The 21,108-nt window shown below is 35.4% G+C and overlaps 1 protein-coding gene across 1 annotated transcript; it reads left to right on the plus strand.

Annotated features, from left to right (window-relative positions):
* The first annotated feature begins 17,221 nt into the window (after window positions 1-17,221).
* Window positions 17,222-18,439, plus strand: LOC139842558 (uncharacterized). Its single transcript, XM_071832681.1, has one exon. It carries the CDS (start codon window positions 17,222-17,224, stop codon window positions 18,437-18,439), a length of 1,218 nt encoding a protein of 405 aa, XP_071688782.1.
* The last annotated feature ends 2,669 nt before the right edge of the window (window positions 18,440-21,108 follow it).

A 21,108-nucleotide genomic window follows, 5' to 3' on the forward strand; every position in this document is an offset into this window, starting at 1 on the left:
AATGTGGCCCGGTTTTCCACATTTATAACAAACTACATTGGCATAACTTGCTCCGACACTACTTGCTCCTCCATTACTCGTTCCGACACCATTTGTTCCTTTCGTTCTGTTAACCCCTGGTCCGTAGACCTCACACTTCGCCGCGCTATGACCATTTCTTTTACACTTGTTGCAAAATTTGGTGCAGAACCCCGAGTGATACTTTTCACACCTTTGGCATAGCTGCTTCTGATTGTTGTTGTTGTTGCGGTTGTTTTTGTTGTTGGGACGATTGTTGTAGTTGCTGTTGTTGTTGTTGTTGTTGTTGTTGTTGTTGTTGTTGTTGTTGTTGTTGTTGTTGTTGTTGTTGTTGTTGTTGTTGTTGTTGTTATTGTTGTTGTTATTGTTGGGCCGTTTGTTGTAGTTGCGATTGATGTTGCGATTGTTGGGATAATTGTTGCGATTATTATTGTAATTGCTGTTGTTGTTGTATTGGTGATTCTTATCACCGTTTTCCTCCCACTTTCTTTTGACTTGCTTCACATTGGCCTCTTCAGCCGTCTGTTCTTTAATTCTTTCCTGAATCTGGTTAACTAGTTTGTGAGCCATTCTACATGCCTGTTGTATGGAGGCGGGCTCATGTGAACTTATATCTTCTTGGATTCTTTCCGGTAATCCTTTCACAAACGTGTCGATCTTCTCTTCCTCATCTTCGAACGCTCCCGGACACAATAGGCACAATTTTGTGAATCGTGTTTCGTACGTGGTAATATCAAATCCTTGGGTTCGTAACCCTCTAAGTTCTGTCTTGAGCTTATTGACCTCGGTTCTGGGACGGTACTTCTCGTTCATCAAGTGCTTGAATGCTGACCACGGTAGTGCGTACGCATCATCTTGTCCCACTTGCTCTAGATAGGTATTCCACCATGTTAACGCAGAACCTGTGAAGGTATGCGTAGCGTACTTCACTTTGTCCTCTTCAGTACACTTACTTATGGCAAACATCGATTCGACCTTCTCGGTTCACCGTTTCAATCCGATCGGTCCTTCGGTTCCATCAAATTCCAAAGGTTTGTGTGATGACCCGGAAATTTCTGACCAAATTTAAACTTAATCTTTGTATGATTAACATTTCCGACACGATAAGCAAAGTCTGTAAAACTGAATCTCAAAATTTTTGAACTACTTTTATATATTTAAAAACCCTTCGATTGTTTTCGACGATTCACGAACAATTATATGTAAATAGATACATATATACTATAACTTGAAAAGGTAACAATGTTTTAATTGCATGATACCGTACATTAAACTTATTGGTTTATATATCTAATTGAATATATATGATTTAAAGTTATTTAGTAAACGATAGTAACATTCGTTTATTGATTCAATTGATATTCAGATAAGTTAACTAAAGCGTTTAAGATGAACCAGTAAAACACTAATTTGCTACAGTATTTTCAAATTGCTACAGTACCCAAAATGCTACAGTGTTTGCGAAAATCACTATTTGCTACAGTGAAATTGACTTTGCTACAGTGAATTGCTACAGTGAAATTGACTTTGCTACAGTAACCACTATTTTAAAATGTATTTTAACAAATAACGAGACGATAATTTATAAAAGTAAATGACCAAAACACTCGAAAGTTTAAGATACACTTTGAGTGATATAATTTAGGGATAATTTAAGTTTATATTTTGACAAAGGTACGAGTCACGAAACGAAAAGTACTAGTTTTCTCAGCGTACGAAAGGGCGTTCGAAAAACCGGAACCGGGACATAAGTCGAGTGATGACATACGACTTATCAGAACAAAAATTACAAGTCAACTATGCATGTGAATTTAATATAATATATAATTAATTATATAAATTAAATATATTATATATAATATAAAATTATGTCGACAAACAAGAAGTTAAAAATTTGTGAGCTGTCCCAGGGTTCCATGCGATCGCATGGCCTTGAAGCACAAATCCCATGCGATCGCATGGGGTACTTTTTCAGGTACGATTGCTATAAATTGCAGTTTTTGGCTCGAGATAATCACACACATACACAAATATAGATATACTCCGTAATATTATTTTTTATTATTATTATTATTATTATTATTATTATTATTATTATTATTATTATTAAGATTATTATTAATCTTATTATTTTTATTATTAGTGTTATTATTTTTGCGATACAAAAATAATAATGTACATAAAATATTACGACGGAGTGCTGTCCAAGTAATTTTCAAAACGTGTTTCCAAGCGAGCTAGAGCTAAGGAAAATATGGGTTATTGCCAAGGAAATTATGGGTAATGTTCGAGGGTATTTTTGTGAATCAAACCTCGTGTTTATTATCTCCGATGCGTCTACGTGCTTTTCTACAATATTGTATATCAATATTAAACAGTGAGTTTCATATGATCCCTTTTACTCTCTACATTTTTGGGCTGAGAATACATGCAAATGCTTTATAAACTGATTTACAATATTTATATGCGTGAGTTTCATATGATCCCTTTTACTCAATATATTTTTGGGCTGAGAATACATGCGACTGTTTATAAATACTGAAAATACTAGATTTATATGCGTGAGTTTCATTTGCTCCCTTTTTAATTGCTTTTACAATCTATATTTTTGGGCTGAGAATACTTGCACTTTATTTTAAACGCAATGGATACAAGTACATACTAAATTCTACACCGAGTTTGAACCGAAAATCCCTTAGCTTTGGTAACTAGTAAATGCCGGTTATAAGAACTGGTGGGCGCGAGTAGTTATATATGGATCCATAGGGCTTGATATCCCCGTCCGAGCTAGAGCACTAGCCTTTTAACGGATGTATGCTATTTGAGAAGCGTACACGTTGGTTTGCGTGTATTATTAAGATGATTATACAAAGGGTACAAATTATATATACGTTAAGTTTAGTTACCAGGGTGCTCTGTTATGTAGAATCTATTGATAAACGTTTCTGGATTGAACAACTGAAATCTTGTGATCCACCTTTATATACAGATTATGAGCAACATTAAAACTATGAACTCACCAACCTTTGTGTTGACACTTGTTAGCATGTTTATTCTCAGGTTTCCTAGAAGTCTTCCGCTGTTTGCTTAGATGTTAAACAAGCTATGTGCATGGAGTCTTACATGACATATTTTTCAAGGAGACGTTGCATTTACCAAATCATCACCATGTATCTTATTTTGACTGCATTGTCAACAGAAATGATGTTGTAAACTATTATTTATGGTGATTGTCTATATGTAGAAATCATCAGATGTCGAAAACCTTTGATTTAAATATTCATTTATGGTGTGCCTTTTCAAAAGAATGCAATGTTTACAAAACGTATCATATAGAGGTCAAATACCTCGCAATGAAATCAATGAATGACGTGTTCGTCCATATGGATTTGGAGCGATCGTCACAGTTTGCAGGCAGTGAATTCTTTGTAGGTGCATCCTACACGATTTCCTGTACTGCTAGATCCAAGGTTATTGTTGGCATGTACCGCAGCCTATACTGCGGCTATGTTTGAACCTAGAAAAGTACGGAATTCATCTTCATTCATATTCACGGTGTGTCGAGTAGTCGGTGCCATTTCCTTCAAAATAGTCAAATGGAACAAGTTAATCATACAGAATATTAAGAGTAGTTAATAGTATTTCGTAGCATAATATGAACTCATTTATAAAAGCTTTTTCTTCATATTAGCGTTTTATAAGTTTAAATTCGGGTAGTACCTACCCGTTAAGTTCATACTTAGTAGCTAATATATAATTCAACTACTACAATTCTATATGAAAAACTGATTATAATAATATTTCGCGTTCAAACTTTTATACAATATTTTACAAACTTACAATACCGCTTATTTTACATAAAGCATGAAATATAGCACACAATAACTTTGATACAAGATAGTTGTGAAGATAATTCTAGCTAGTACACAAGTCGTTCAGCAAAGGCAATAAAGACACGTAATTCATACGTCCAGAAACAAGTCATGCATTCTGGTTTTACTAGGACTACTTCCCATCCTTGGTCTTGTGGAACATAACCGTTATGGCCGTTGATAAGACAGCGTGTTGTAACGTCGTCAAAGGGACGAGGGTTATGTAATGACCAACAGTCTCGTAATAACCTAAAAACCTCATTTCTTACCCCAATTACCGACTCCGTCACTTGTGGGAACGTTTTGTTTAATAGTTGTAGCCCGATCTTCTTTTTCTCACTTTGGTGAGAAGCGAACATTACTAACCCGTAAGCATAGCATGCTTCTTTATGTTGCATGTTAGCCGCTTTTTCTAAATCATGAAGTCCTATATTCGGATACATTGAGTCAAAATAATTTCTTAACCCGTTGCGTAAAATAGCATTTGGGTTCCCCGCAATATATGCGTCAAAGTAAACACATCGTAACTTATGGGTTTCCCAATGTGATATCCCCCATCTTTCGAACGAATGCCTTTTATAAACCAAGGAATTCTTGGAACGTTCTTCGAATGTCTTACAAACTGATCTCGCCTTAAATAGTTGTGCCGAGGAATTCTGACCGACTCTAGACAAGATTTCATCAATCATGTCTCCGGGTAGGTCTCTTAAAATATTGGGTTGTCTATCCATTTTGTGTTTTTATACTGTAAAATAGACAAGAGTTAGATTCATAAAAAAAAAAAAAATACTTATTAATACAAGCAATTTTTACATATATCATAAAGCATAAGCACACTATATTACATATATTACACCACACGAATACAACTATCTTATTCCGACTCGCTCGTTTCTTCTTCTTTGGTTTTGGTTCGTTTTGACAAGTTTCTAGGGATATATGATGTTCCCCTAATACGAGCCATCGTTTTCCACATTGGTTTAGAAAAACCTGGTGGTTTAGAGGTTCCCGGGTCATTGTTACAACTTAAGGGCTTCGGGGGTTGACGATACATATAAAGTTCATCGGGGTTGGAATTAGATTTCTCAATTTTTATGCCCTTTCCCTTATTATTTTCTTTTGCCTTTTTAAATTCAGTTGGGGTAATTTCTATAACACCATCGGAATTCTCGTCGGAATCCGATTCATCGGAGAATTGGTAATCCTCCCAATATTTTGCTTCCTTGGCGGAAACACCATTGACCATAATTAACCTTGGTCGGTTGGTTGAAGATTTTCTTTTACTTAACCGTTTTATTATTTCCCCCACCGGTTCTATTTCCTCCTCCGGTTCCTCCTCTTCCGGTTCTGATTCTTCTTCCGGTTCTGATTCTTCTTCCGGTTCTTCTTCGGGAACTTGTGAATCAGTCCAATATATATCCGACTCTTCGTTATTATTAGGTGAGTCAATGGGATTTGTGCTAGAGGTAGACATCTATCACACAATATCAAACATGTTAAGAGATTAATATATCACATAATATATACATGTTATTAATATATAGTTTCCAACAAAAATGTTAAGCAATCATTTTTAAAGAAAATACGGTCGAAGTCCAGACTCACTAATGCATCCTAACAAACTCGATAAGACACACTAATGCAAATTTTCTGGTTCTCTAAGACCAACGCTCGGATACCAACTGAAATGTCCCGTTCTTATTGATTAAAAACGTTCCATATTAATTGATTTCGTTGCGAGGTTTTGACCTCTATATGAGACGTTTTTCAAAGACTGCATTCATTTTAAAACAAGCCATAACCTTTATTTCATAAATAAAGGTTTAAAAAGCTTTACGTAGATTATCAAATAATGATAATCTAAAATATCCTGTTTACACACGACCATTACATAATGGTTTACAATACAAATATGTTACATCGAAATCAGTTTCTTGAATGCAGTTTTTACACAATATCATACAAACATGGACTCCAAATCTTGTCCTTATTTTAGTATGCAACAGCGGAAGCTCTTAGTATTCACCTGAGAATAAACATGCTTTAAACGTCAACAAAAATGTTGGTGAGTTATAGGTTTAACCTATATATATCAAATCGTAACAATAGACCACAAGATTTCATATTTCAATACACATCCCATACATAGAGATAAAAATCATTCATATGGTGAACACCTGGTAACCGACATTAACAAGATGCATATATAAGAATATCCCCATCATTCCGGGACACCCTTCGGATATGATATAAATTTCGAAGTACTAAAGCATCCGGTACTTTGGATGGGGTTTGAAGCCCATATATAACTGTAATTGAAGGTATTAACCGCAACCGTAAGTCTATTAAATACTTAATACTTTGTGTTTTGAATAAAAAATTGTAAGGAACAACTCACAACATCTATAGCTTCAAGCTTTTCTGCCCAACAATTAATGGTATTTGGATTAATTACAAATACACATTTTACTGACGTTTCATTCAACATTCCATACACTCATGAACCAAAACATACTTGAATTTCATTTGAAATTATCAACCCATTTAACCCGGCAGATCCAAAGCAGCCTTTACTCATTTCCACCGTCATGACCCAAACTACATTTTTAAATCAATCAAAGTCTTTCAAGTTATACACTTATACCTTGTAAATCTCTGTTGTGACCTAGAGTTGATTTGTTCAGGCATGATGTGGGATCGAAGGTCGTTTTACTACACAAACAGATAGTACACATTTATTTTGCATAATTTGTAATTTCTATTGATCCTATAATTGTCCTAAATCTATACCCCCAACTCATTTTGATGCACACACTTCTATTTTTGCATTTTGATGCACTTGCTTACTTTATGCTATTTGATCATTTTTAAATTTTCAATATTTGATGCTTATAATGATTATTATTTCACCTGTGATAATGATAAGAACAACCGTGTTCTCAAACTGCCTAACTGAAAAGAATTTGGAGTTTTAGGCATTATGATAGAAATTTCAAGGACTATAAATAAGGTCACAAGTAAGTATATTATACTTACCATATCATAAACAAAATCTTCAAATGGGTCAATATATATATATATATATATATATATATATATATATATATATATATATATATATATATATATATATATATATATATATATATATATATATATATATATATATATATATACCAATAGATCTATCTTTAGGATTCGCGTCAATTAGGGTGTCTGTTCCCTAATTCTTAGATTACCAGACTTAATAAAAAGGGGCATATTCGATTTCGATAATTCAACCATAGAATGTAGTTTCACGTACTTGTGTCTATTTTGTAAATCATTTACAAAACCTGCATGTATTCTCATCCCAAAAATATTAGATTTTAAAAGTGGGACTATAACTCACTTTCACAGATTTTTACTTCGTCGGGAAGTAAGACTTGGCCACTGGTTGATTCACGAACCTATAACAATATATACATATATATCAAAGTATGTTCAAAATATATTTACAACACTTTTAATATATTTTGATGTTTTAAGTTTATTAAGTCAGCTGTCCTCGTTAGTAACCTACAACTAGTTGTCCACAGTTAGATGTACAGAAATAAATCGATAAATATTATCTTGAATCAATCCACGACCCAGTGTATACATATCTCAGTATTGATCACAACTCAAACTATATATATTTTGGAATCAACCTCAACCCTGTATAACTAACTCCAACATTCACATATAGAGTGTCTATGGTTGTTCCAAAATATATATAGATGTGTCGACAAGATAGGTCGAAACATTGTATACGTGTCTATGGTATATCAAGATTACATAATATACAATACAAGTTGATTAAGTTATGGTTGGAATAGATTTGTTACCAATTTTCACGTACCTAAAATGAGAAAAATTATCCAATCTTGTTTTACCCATAACTTCTTCATTTTAAATCTGTTTTGAGTGAATCAAATTGCTATGGTTTCATATTGAACTCTATTTTATGAATCTAAACAGAAAAAGTATAGGTTTATAGTCGGAAAAATAAGTTACACAGTCGAAAGAACGACGTCTAGATGACCATTTTAGAAAACATACTTCCACTTTGAGTTTAACCATAATTTTTGGATATAGTTTCATGTTCATAATAAAAATCATTTTCTCATAATAACAACTTTTAAATCAAAGTTTATCATAGTTTTTAATTAACTAACCCAAAACAGCCCGCGGTGTTACTACGACGGCGTAAATCCGGTTTTACGGTGTTTTTCGTGTTTTCAGGTTTTAAATCATTAAGTTAGCATATCATATAGATATAGAACATGTGTTTAGTTGATTTTAAAATTCAAGTTAGAAGGATTAACTTTTATTTGCGAACAAGTTTAGAATTAACTAAACTATGTTCTAGTGATTACAAGTTTAAACCTTCGAATAAGATAGCTTTATATGTATGAATCGAATGATGTTATGAACATCATTACTACCTCAAGTTCCTTGGATAAACCTACTAGAAATGAGAAAAATAGATCTAGCTTCAAAGGATCCTTGGATGGCTTGAAAGTTCTTGAAGCAGAATCATGACACGAAAACAATTTCAAGTAAGATTTCCACTCGAAATAAGATTGTTATAGTTATAGAAATTGAATTAAAGTTTGAATATGATTATTACCTTGTATTAGAAAGATAACCTACTATAAGTAACAAAGGTTTCTTGATCTTGGATGATTACTTGGAATGGATTTAGAAAACTTGGAAGTAAACTTGCAATCTTGGAAATATTCTTGATTTTATGAAACTAGAACTTTTGGAATTTATGAAGAACACTTAGAACTTGAAGATAGAACTTGAGAGAGATCAATTAGATGAAGAAAATTGAAGAATGAAAGTGTTTGTAGGTGTTTTTGGTCGTTGGTCTATGGATTAGATATAAAGGATATGTAATTTTGTTTTCATGTAAATAAGTCATGAATGATTACTCATATTTTTGTAATTTTATGAGATATTTCATGCTAGTTGCCAAATGATGGTTCCCACATGTGTTAGGTGACTCACATGGGCTGCTAAGAGCTGATCATTGGAGTGTATATACCAATAGTACATACATCTAAAAGCTGTGTATTGTACGAGTACGAATACGGGTGCATACGAGTAGAATTGTTGATGAAACTGAACGAGGATGTAATTGTAAGCATTTTTGTTAAGTAGAAGTATTTTGATAAGTGTTTTGAAGTCTTTCAAAAGTGTATGAATACATATTAAAACACTACATGTATATACATTTTAACTGAGTCGTTAAGTCATCGTTAGTCGTTACATGTAAATGTTGTTTTGAAACCTTTAGGTTAACGATCTTGTTGAATGTTGTTAACCCATTGTTTATTATAACAAATGAGATGTTAAATTGTTATATTATCATGATATTATGATATATAATATATCTTAGTATGATATATATACAGTTAAATGTCGTTACAACGATAATCGTTACATATATGTCTCGTTTCGAAATCATTAAGTTAGTAGTCTTATTTTTACATATGTATTTCATTGTTAATATACTTAATAATATATTTACTTATCATTTAACATAATTAACCAAGTGTATCAATATCTTAATATGATTCATATGTACCTAGTAAGACGTTGTTATAACGATAATCATTATATATATCGTTTTCGAGTTTCTTAAATTAATAGTCTCATCTTTATGTATATAACTCATTGTTAAAATACCTAATGAGATACATACTTATAATAAAATCATGTTAACTATATATATAACCATATATATGTCATCGTATAGTTTTTACAAGTTTTAACGTTCGTGAATCACCGGTCAACTTGGGTGGTCAATTGTCTATATGAAACCTATTTCAATTAATCAAGTCTTAACAAGTTTGATTGCTTAACATGTTGGAAACACTTAATCATGTAAATAACAATTTCATTTAATATATATATAAACATGGAAAAGTTCGGGTCACTACAATTAGAACCTGTACGAATGCGCTAGTGGTTTTATATTTATATGCATTTGTACTATTCCTACCCTTGCCATTCGGTGCGACTATGGCCGGACGCAGGTTCTTCCATGGCCAATGCGCGGATATGTTTCCTAACCGCAGCATCACATTTCCATACGAACGGTGCACCAGTTGTGCGTTGGCACACTCCGCCAACAGCTTTCTTTCCTCATCATCAAGGGTGGGGGTTTTGTTCACATCCTTTGCCATATTTTCGCACCAGATAAGAGTTTGCGGAAAACTGGCCACAACAACAGTTTGGTCAATGAAAAAGAAAGTTTCTTTCCATTGACCCGCATTCGATTTGGGGATTTTTGTGAAATGTTGACGGGCGAAGAAGGTAAACCACGATTTGTGGTGGTTGGCTAGACGGTATAAATGGCAGAAGACCTTCACTTAGGGAACCTTGTTGAGTGCAGCGCACCACATTTCAAACAGCACAATATTTCCTATCGCATAAGGGTGTAGTTGCCCTAATCCTACGCCGAAGTGATCTAAAACGCCTAGAAAGAAATCCGACGGGGCACCCTAAAATTACCATGCTTAAACGCATGCTCGTATATGGCTACCTTCTTTTCTGGTGGTGAATGAGCACGTTGGTTAGACAAGGGTGGCATCGGATTGTACTGTGCTAGCGGCGGTTATTGTTTCACTAACGAATCAATGTACCACTGCTCTATAATGGACTCTACACTATCTACAAAAGTCTCGCTAGCCTTGGTCATTTTCTATAGAGTGTTTGGAGAATTAATAACCTTCGGGAGTAGGCCGGAGTATTCGAGATTTGATCGGAATTGAAAAAGGCAGCGTATTGGAGAAGCAAATGGCAGGAGAGTAGAAATGAAGGTGAAGGGCGTCTATTTATAGTGTGGATTGGAATGGTCTCATCCTGGCTGTACACGTGTTACGCGATCAACGGGTGGCATTTTAAGTACGCGTGTGGATGTCAGTTGGGTATGGTTACCTATGAGCGCGTGGCTGACACGCGCCTGCCAACTGCCACTTTACGTCTTGTCAACCGAATGGTCTTCTGCGACAGTGACAGGCATTAAATGACCTCGAAACGCACGCGGAACATTGAATGCTAGCGGTTTTCTTGTTTTTTCCGCTTAATAGTTTGATGTCATATGTCTTGCGTCATATAACATCAAATTGGGGGGACATAATGATACCGCAACCCGCATGCGCACCTCATATGTATGCGGGCGCTTACTAGTGTGCGTATGCGTGTGTTTGTGTACGTTATGCGGTATGCGGATTCGTATCTGATGTCTTTGTTCTCGGTACAGCGATTACTTGGCTAACAAGTAAATATCTTTTCCATAATTACATCCGTGATTCGGGGGAGTTTGTTATGGAAAGGATTGCCAATATCTCGGATGGTTCTAGAATTAGGGTTTGCCTATATATACAAACCCTAACTATCATTCTAAGCATCATCACATTACGTAACTATCATCTGCCACACGCCTTACGCAATTAAGCATCATTCTTCGTCTTTTCAAGGTTAACAGCTTAGTTCTTCATTAAACTAGCACCTACAACCTTATTTGGGGCCTTCTGATCAGCGATCGCTATCAAAGGTGGACTTAATCACTTGGCCACCCCGCCGACATCATCATGTCGGCCAGGGTTATTCACGGTAGCCGGACCGGAGAGCCTTGTTCTAAGATCTTTAAACCCCACTAACGCATTGAGCAGGCATGTTAAACCCTATGGTAAAAATATGCATGATCAGTGACTACGTTTTCACTGGAGCCTTAATGAATAGTCTACAAGGGCGTTTGTCAGATTTTCTAATTATTGGGAAGGAAAATCAGTGATAGATGGAAATTATGTACGAGGGTGATCGTTGGCATGTCAGTGGTAGGTTCGGCGTGTCTAGAGCTATGAATTGAGGCGGTTTTGTCTCCTGTTTAAGTCCTATGATTGAAGTCTCGCACACTTCATTGATGGTGCAGAAACCGAGATGACACAAGCTAGTAACTGAAAATTGGATTATCACTCAACGGTGTTTTTGTGTAAGACCTAAATATTTATTGTACATAATGTATTTATGGTGTACGATGCGTGTATGAAGTGTACGAAGCACGTACGTGTTGCTTGCTCGAACGTCGAAGGAAACTGGACGTTGTCTGAAGTGACAAGGTGTGTACATATCTTTTCAACCCCAAATAAAGTTTGAGTTGATGTTTCAAAGCCTTACCATTGGAAAGAAAATCTTATTATGTTTCCAACGATATTTGATTCATCGAAAACGGAGCTACGGTCAAAAAGTTATGGCCAAAACAAGAAACTGAAAACTGACCTGAAGGTTGGAGCGGCGCTCCACCTTATGGAGCGGCGCTCCGATCCCGTCTGATGCAATTTTCAGCTTTTTTAAAAGGTTTAAATGAGGGGTACTTTGGTCTTTTCATTTAGGGTCGGTTTAGGGTCACCAAAACTGATCTAGAACTCCATTGGAGCTCATTTCTCACCCACACAAACACTCTCATCCATATCTAGAGAGAGAGGAAGGGTTCTAGAGTGAGAGAGCTTGAATTGGAGAAGAAGGAGTTGGATTCTCACCAAAGCTCGTGTTTTAAAGTTGTTCTACTCGTCAACGGCATCTTTTTGGTGGTATTGGTAAGTTCAAACTCCGAATTACATTTGTTAGATTTGATATTCAAGTTAGGGTTTGAGTTTGATTTGTTGTGAAACCCTCTTAGATGATGAAATGGGTTTATGGTGACTAGTTATTCTTGTCACTTGGCGGGTTTTGGGTTGGTTGACGATTTGACCTTGATTAGGCTTTAATCTTGAGTTTAATCACTAGGTTTAGTGATTATAGAAGTGTTGGAACCACTTTAGGTGAATTTGGGTTGACTAATTTTGACTAGAGTCAAAATTAGGGTTTGGTGATGATTATGACTCAATTGTCGATCTAATAAGGTTTATAAACTTAAAATGGATTAAGTTGAAGTATAAAACCGAGTTAAATATGTTTTGGTGTCAAAACTCGCTAACGGCGCGATGTTGACTCCTTTGGGTTAAAATTAGGGTTTAAGTGTCATTATGGGCAAGATAGGTGTTTAACACCTATGATTGGGTTTAATTGGCGTATTAGGACCATTCTCACTTGTGTTAGTGATTATTGGTTAATTTGGGCGCGATTGGTGCTTGGAAGTGCATTTGGGTCGAAATTGCACTAGTTGTCAATTTGGGTTGATTTGTATATCCACCCTAATTGTGTTACTTGTTATGTGATAAATGAAATAGGTACATTCCATCGGCGATTGCGGATTATTCGGTGGCATTCTTCAAGGCGATAAGGTGAGTGTTAATATCCTATGTGCATATGTATGTGTAGAATGGGTGCGGGTCGGGTGAAGTGGTTCTCAGTCATAGAGCTCACTTCACATATAGGTGGATTGATGAACTTGTGTATAGGTCCAATTGGCACGGTTGTGCATTTTGGTTGACCACCTTTGACGAGGTGCACACTTTGTGTGTACGTTATCACATGGGCGGGTGATGTGGATTATATAACCCCAATGGCGAAGGGTTAATATTGTGAGTGGAATAATTATGCGTTCATGTTTATGGCGTATTTGTTTGTGGATGTTATGGTAGCATCGAGTGTGAACCACGAGCCGGTAGCACTATAAAAATAGATGTGAACCACAAGTCGGTAGCATCGAGTGTGAACCACGAGCCGGTAGCACTATAAAAATAGATGTGAACCACGAGCCGGTAGCATCGAGTGTGAACCACGAGCCGGTAGCACTATAAAAATAGATGTGAACCACGAGCCGGTAGCATCGAGTGTGAACCACGAGCCGGTAGCACTATAAAACGAGGCGTGCACCACGAGCCGGTAGCGTCGAAGTGTGAACCACGAGCCGGTAACACTATAAAAGAGTATGACTCAAATACGTATGGTGTGAACCACGAGCCGGTAGCACCATAGCGTTATGGTTAACCTTATTGTGTTTGTGATTGTTTAGCATGTTAAATATTGTATACATATAATGTTGTATTGTCGTGATGTAGCTAACCCTCCGGGTGTAGCTTATTGGCATTTGTTCACATTGTCGTTGGTGAACTTACTCATTGTTGATGTTGTTAGCTTGTTGCTTAGTGATCGTACGGTATGCTTAGATTAGCTTGCCTTTATGCTTGGATGCTTCAGTATGCGGTATTTGTTTATTTATGTGGTGTGTCCATTTTATGCATATATATGTATGTAGTATATTCTCACTCACTAAGCGTTAGCTTACCCTCTCGTTGTTGACATTTTTATAGATTGCATGGACGCGGCGGCTCCGGTAAGTGCGGGGACTAGTGGACTTGCGTAGTTGCTTTAGAGGCATGCTTTTGGATTCGATTAGGATTGGGTAGCGTATCCCCAATCGCCATGCTCGGCTTTATTTTGTATTAAAAATCATGTGGTTGAAAACTTGTATTTTGTACGAAAGTCGTAAAACGGCCGATGTGGGCCCGGTCTCGTAAAACTTATTTTATGAATGGAACGTGTTAGTTTTTCATATATGAATATGTTGTGAAAAGCGTTTTGTCTAAATACGTCGGGAAGTGGTCAAACATTTTCATGTTTTTGACTTTTTGGGACAGCAGCCTGTCCAGGCCTTTTTGCGCGCCGCGCAGAAGGTTGGCGCGCCGCGCCAATAGCTGTGCAACAAAAATAATTTTTTTTTTTGTGATACTTTAAGCGGGTTCGAACGTGGTTTGGTTTGGGTTGTTACATTTTGGTGTCGAAAGATTTCCTTCCCAATAGACAGGTAACCGGTGGAGAAGTGTGGCATGTCCCGGACAACTGATCCGACGGTATCAAAAGGAGTCATAGTCAGCTAATTGGGAGTTGTCAGCTTGATCAGTCTAATGGGTTGGAACGTGCCTGTCCTACCTAGGTCAGAAACTATCAAACATATATATATATATATATATATATATATATATATATATATATATATATATATATATATATATATATATATATATATATATATATATATATATATATATATATATATATATATATATATATATATGACTAATCAAGGGGGAAACACTTTTTTAGTCGGAAAGGAGAAAGTGAATTTTATTTTTTTTTCGTTTTTTTTATAATTTTTTTCACGAACATTAAGATTAGGTGAAAATATGAATATTTAAAAAAGACAATTTGTGATAAATGTTATTTTTTGACCAGAAAACGCTCGAAGAAATAATATTCATCCATAAATGTTCCTGATAACATCCATCGTGATGCATGTTATTTTTCGAGCGTTTGTTTTTCATCTCCTGTGAAGTTTTTTTCAAAATTTAGCCCAATTTAGAGTTTAAGGTTTAGGATTTAGTGTTTAGTCCTTAAACTCTAAACTGTTCATGTTAAAAACTCAATCTAAACTCTAAATCTAAACCTTAAACTTAAATTTCTAAACCCTAATTTCTAATCCTAAAAAAATCGCTTGAAGAATAACATGCATCACGATGAATGTTATCAGGAACATTTATCGATGAATGTTATTTATTCGAGCGTTTTCTGGTCAATATAATAACATTTATCACGAAGTGTCTTTTTTCAATGATCATATTTTCACGTGATCTTAATATTTGTAAAGAAAATTAAAAAAAAAAACTACTTCCCCACAAAAAAGTGTTTCCCTCTTAATTATATATATATATATATATATATATATATATATATATATATATATATATATATATATATATATATATATATATATATATATGTTCAAACGAGAACCACAAAAAAGACAAGAACTGCGAGAACCTTTTAATTTCATGGTTTTTATGAATTTAAATGCAACAAATTACATGCAAATGTTAATTAATGTTCATATCATTAACAAACATATGTTCATTACTACAAATTACATGTTAAATTGTTAATTATATGAATCTGTTTACATGTTCACAAACAAATATGCACATGTGAACAAGAAACTATATATTTAATTATATAGGTAAAATATAAGTTTTTTCAATCTATTTTATGTTCATTTTTACTCTCCATCAACATTTATGGGTGATTCAATCTACTCATTTGTGAAAATCTTCGTAAATTAAAACTTCTCGCAGTTCTCGCATTTTTTGTGGTTCTCGTTTGAACTTTTGGATATATATATATATATATATATATATATATATATATATATATATATATATATATATATATATATATATTCAAATGGATTTAGTTTAGGTGCATCGTTTTGGTACCAAGTTGTTGAAGAATACCACAAACGCAATCTAATTCATAAAAGCAATCCAATTCATAAGCGTACGAAAGATTCGTTATCTAGCAAATGGAGAAAATTGAATGTTGATCGTCAAAAATACAACGGGATTGTAATTCGATTGAAGCGCGAATGGAAGAGTGGAGAGAACCATGGTGATTTCCGAGTTCGTTGTGAAGAAGTTTATCGCCAAGAGGTGAAGAGATGTTTTGCAAGTTATAAAGCTTGGAATTTTTTGAAGGCAGAGTCGAAGTGGTTAGCTCCTGATCTGGTTGTTATTGGTCGTCGTAATGCAAGGTATTGATCGGCTGTTGAGGAAGAAGATCAAGTTGATCCGATTGACTTGAATAAAGCTGATGAAGAAAGACAAGAAGTAGAAACCGAAGAAACAAACCAGGACGAAGAATTATTCGGGCATGATTGTTTGAGGCGTCCACCCGAAAAACTAAGAAAGTTTATATTTAACTGTTTAGTTATTTATATTTAATTGTTTTATTTAAAATAAATAAAAATATTTATAATTAAAAATGAATAAAAAATTTATAAAATGAACATTAAAAATGGACACTGAACGACACCTCATGTTCCTTTCTCCTTTGTCACTTTTAACAATCTGCTGAATGACCATCTACCAACTTGTGTTCTTTATATACCATAAAGTCATTGCCATCTGCTACAAGTAGAGCATTTTACAAGCAGATTCAAGCATTCCAAACACATTCTTCTATCTTGTGTTTTAATAGTTAATTGAGAGTTAATGAGTGTTTAGTCTCATCATTCATGTTCTTATATATTCTCTTTTAAACAATACATCATTTACTAAAAAAAAAAATAGCGTTTTTAACTTATTGTTACTTTTTTGGACACGTTTCTTTCAAACTAGCACACTGGTTCATCCATTCTCGACAGCTTTCATCCAAATAAAAATAAAATCCAGAGTTAATTTTTTTTGTTATTTTTTTGGTGACATCCTCCATAAATATGGTCAATAAACTATCAATAACATCTCCGCCTTCATCATCATATCAACCTTTAACAACAATAACCGAACAAAATGCCTTGATCAGCCATGTCTCCTTCAAACTCAACTAACCAAAGACTCCAAATCCTTTTGGAATCTGCTAAGCCATTCCTCCGTGAAGAATTCGAAAAAATAGACCCAAAACTTCCGTCCCTAATCGCCGTTTTATGCTCTACGGGTGCAGGAGAATGTTTCCATCGTCCAGGAAGCTTCCTAGACCACCTCCGCCACGTGTACCGCATCATTAAGCTGTGGAACTCCCCTGATTCAATTGCACTTTGCGCCCTGTTTCACTCTGTTTACTCAAACTCTTACAGTAACATTGTCCTATTCGACCCTGAAACCGAAAGGGATAAAGTTCGCAGTCTTATTGGAGAAGAAGCCGAAATATTGGCTCATTTGTTTTGTGTTGTTGATCGCCAGTCTCTTGTCCGTACAAATATCATACGTAAATTTACTGAATCGGAGCTTGTAGAGTTTCTAGAAGCTTCTGAGGTTTCGTTGCGTAAAAAGGTTAACTTACTGATTCCGAAAAATGGGGTGATTGGAAAACATTATGTAACAGGTGAAGAGATTCTGGTTTCAAGAAGAATGATCGGTGTGTTACTTTTTATGACATTAGCCGATATATGTGAACAATATTTCAGTTTTCAGGATGTTTTATATGTAAACTGGAACGGTCGACTTGAACAATCAGGGAGTAGGTATGAAACTTTGTATCCTGGAAATGGAAAACCAGGTTTATGGATGAATTCAGCTTCAAGAATGGGTGCAGTTTACACGCTTTTGGTTCGAGAAGAAGCGATTTCCATGAAAGAAAGTAGGACTGGCACTGCAGTTGAACGCAACGAAGATATCGAACTAGTGATCCCACCTATTTTCGAAAAGTGTAGCAAGATTCTTGACGCAACTGATCAGATTAAGGCCAGGGACTTATACTGGGAGGTGGTTTATGATGATGGGTGTGATGAGGGTAAGAAGGAAAAGGATGAGGAGAAGTTGGTCAAGTGTATTGAGTTGAACCCATTTGTGGGTGAGCCACATGTGTTGTTGGGTCAGGTTTATTTGGGTAAAGGGAAGTTTGAAGAGGGTGAAAAAGAGATTGAAAAGGGTTTGAGTCTGTTGTTGGAATGGGGGTGTTCATGGGACAAAAGGATAACATGGGAAGGGTGGGTAGCTTGGAGTAGGGTAATGTTGAATAAGGCTAAAGATAAATCTTGGCCAACTACTGCTTGGGGTATTATCAATTTGGGGCTTGTTAAGTAGCTAGCTACATGATCTTAATGATGATGTGCAGTGGGTGATTTGGTGAATGTGAAGGTGATTTCATGATAAGTTTCATTAATTTTAGTTGTGTTGTGTGTTTATGTTTTCAATTTTGTGTGTAGCAAGGACTGGTATGCCTGCGAGTTGAGGCGGGGCAATTGTGGTTATCGAAATTGTAGTAAATCAATATTACAACTTTTTACATGCCAATTAAGTCACTTACTGAAACTTAATTTTAAGTGTATTGTCTTATAAATGCAAATATATTAGCCTACACTTATGCTATTACAGTTTCTACAGATTGGTGCATCATGATTATAACAGGTGCTATACATTGTGCTACATTAGTATCATTGGTCTTTGACGTGAAACGGGTTTTGACGTTTTTGCAAGTTATCGTAGAGAATAAATGGAAACAACCTGCAAAACGTCAAAAACCTGCTTCGAGAACGAACAAAAACAAACAACAGCTATAGTAAGCGAGCAATCTCCAATCTGGCCAAAATAGACAAAACAAAAGAAATTGCACTCAAATAAGCGCCTTATGGGCGAATTAAGGAATAGTAATAAAAATTTAAATTGCAGTGGAACTCACCAAATGCAAAATCCAGAAGATGAAATTGCAATGAGTAACTTGCAAATGCAGAAATCGAAAAAACACGGAAGACGCCCAACAATTTCACTGGATAATTGAAAGCGAGAGGCAGTCGAAGATTGCCGGCGTCAATCCTCGATTAATGTGCCAGTCGGAATCTTCAATTTCATCTTAAATATTATCATAAAATCGTTGCTGTTGTGATTAAAATTCGTCGTCCTATTCCATCAACGAATCGTTGTCTTCATCTTAGTACCTAAAATGTTAATAGAAGATGCATAATGCAAACATTGAGCTGTAGCTCAGCTGGTAGTGGCCTGCCTCTCTTAGCAAGAGGTAGAGAGTTCGACTCCGCTGGACTGCAGCATTGCAGTCAATGTTATCCATGACCTGAAGTATCCACCCAGGTCGCATTTCGCTTAGTGCGGGGGCAACGGGGAGGGTGGGTTTTACCGGCCATGCTCTCGGAATGGTCCGGGTTTCCTCCAGGGCAGTAGTTGGGGCGGGTTATGCAACTACGGGAGATGAACGCGTGGGTGGTTAAGTCCCCTGGGTGATCCCAAACAGATGTCCAAAAAAAAAAAGAAGATGCATAATGTACGTCAGTTAGCTAGCCCTAACCCTAGGGTGATTGTGGAATATGAAACCTTAAATTACAGAGATTGAACTTACAGATCAATTTCGTAACCCATGAGGATCTGTGAAACCCTAAATTAAAGAGAATGAACTTACACATCAATTTCGTAAGCATGAGGATCTGTTATCTGTGATAATGAGAAAGAAAAAGCACATAGAAGGTACATGTGTCAATTGACAAAATTAACCCTGAGAGTAGTAGAAGAATGTTCATAAAAAATAATACCACACTATGACTCCGAATCCGTTTCACCACAATTGTTGAATCGAATCACACACACAACACATTATTTGCTCCAAGTGATTGCCATAAGGCACACCACTTGTCGTGAACCTCACACTACGATTGGGAGACCTAAGTCGCACAACCCACACGAAATATAAAAATACAATTTGTAAGTGGTTTCCGGACTATAAAGTCGTTTCACCACTTACAACCCACTTAACCCGTCAACTTTTTCCTTAGTACCCACCTTGAGAATTTATGCACGATTTTTAAAACGCCACGAGTCCTTCCTCTAGATTCCTTCCTATATCATAGTATAATCACACCATAATTAATCCTCTAATTCACACTACTAGCAATAACTCAATTAGTATCTAGCTCAACATGATTCTTCTAAATATTTTGATTAATTTCAATTTTCAACCATAACATTTATTTTCCAATTCTTCTAATTTCTACTTTACCCTCTCCACATAAGTGTCAAATTGCTATTATCATTTTCTTAATATATAAAATCATCAATTTACAAAGCATCATCCTTTCTTGAATTTGTGTAAGCATTAACTAGCTACAAATTAAAATAATTGTGTGCTAGTGACAATTTTAACTCAAACCACCTACCACAACCCAAAATCATCATCATCAACAAAACCCACTTGTAGAATCCTACATAATAGATGTTCATAAGTAAACATCGTCTTTTATTCGTTTTTACAAAGATAATAAAGTGTAAACAACATAAAATACATACACTAAACATAACTAAATTACCAATTTCATAAAAATCAATTAGCTGTTCATACCTTGCTTTTCTAGGGTTTTAGAACCCCAAATTGAACACCAAAAGTGTAATGGATGATGCTAAAGATGGTTCCACATTGACTAAAAGGGATTTACTTTATCAAATCAAGGGTTGCATAAAAGATTAGCGATCAAAATTTGCTTCTCCTTCTTGCTCGGCTCACGCACGCACCACACAACCCCTATTTCTATTAGTTTGATGGAAAATAATAATATTCCCAGATTTTTTACCTTTAAATATTAACCAATTTTACATTTTCTACCCTCTTATGACACACTAAACTCATATAAAGTCCTTTTAAAAGTTTTCAGTTTTTCACACTAACCATGTTAGCTATAGCTAACAAACTTTTTTTTTTTTAAATGGCAATATCGGCATCGAATCCTCTCATTTGCCACCCACGCACCTGT

The sequence above is a fragment of the Rutidosis leptorrhynchoides genome, chromosome 4 (genome assembly GCF_046630445.1).
Source record: "Rutidosis leptorrhynchoides isolate AG116_Rl617_1_P2 chromosome 4, CSIRO_AGI_Rlap_v1, whole genome shotgun sequence".
Classification (NCBI taxonomy): Eukaryota; Viridiplantae; Streptophyta; class Magnoliopsida; order Asterales; family Asteraceae; genus Rutidosis; species Rutidosis leptorrhynchoides.

What these genes read in the sequence shown, in the direction of transcription:
- LOC139842558 (XM_071832681.1), top strand. Translation starts at nt 17,222, where the DNA reads ATGTCTCCTTCAAACTCAACTAACCAAAGACTCCAAATCCTTTTGGAA.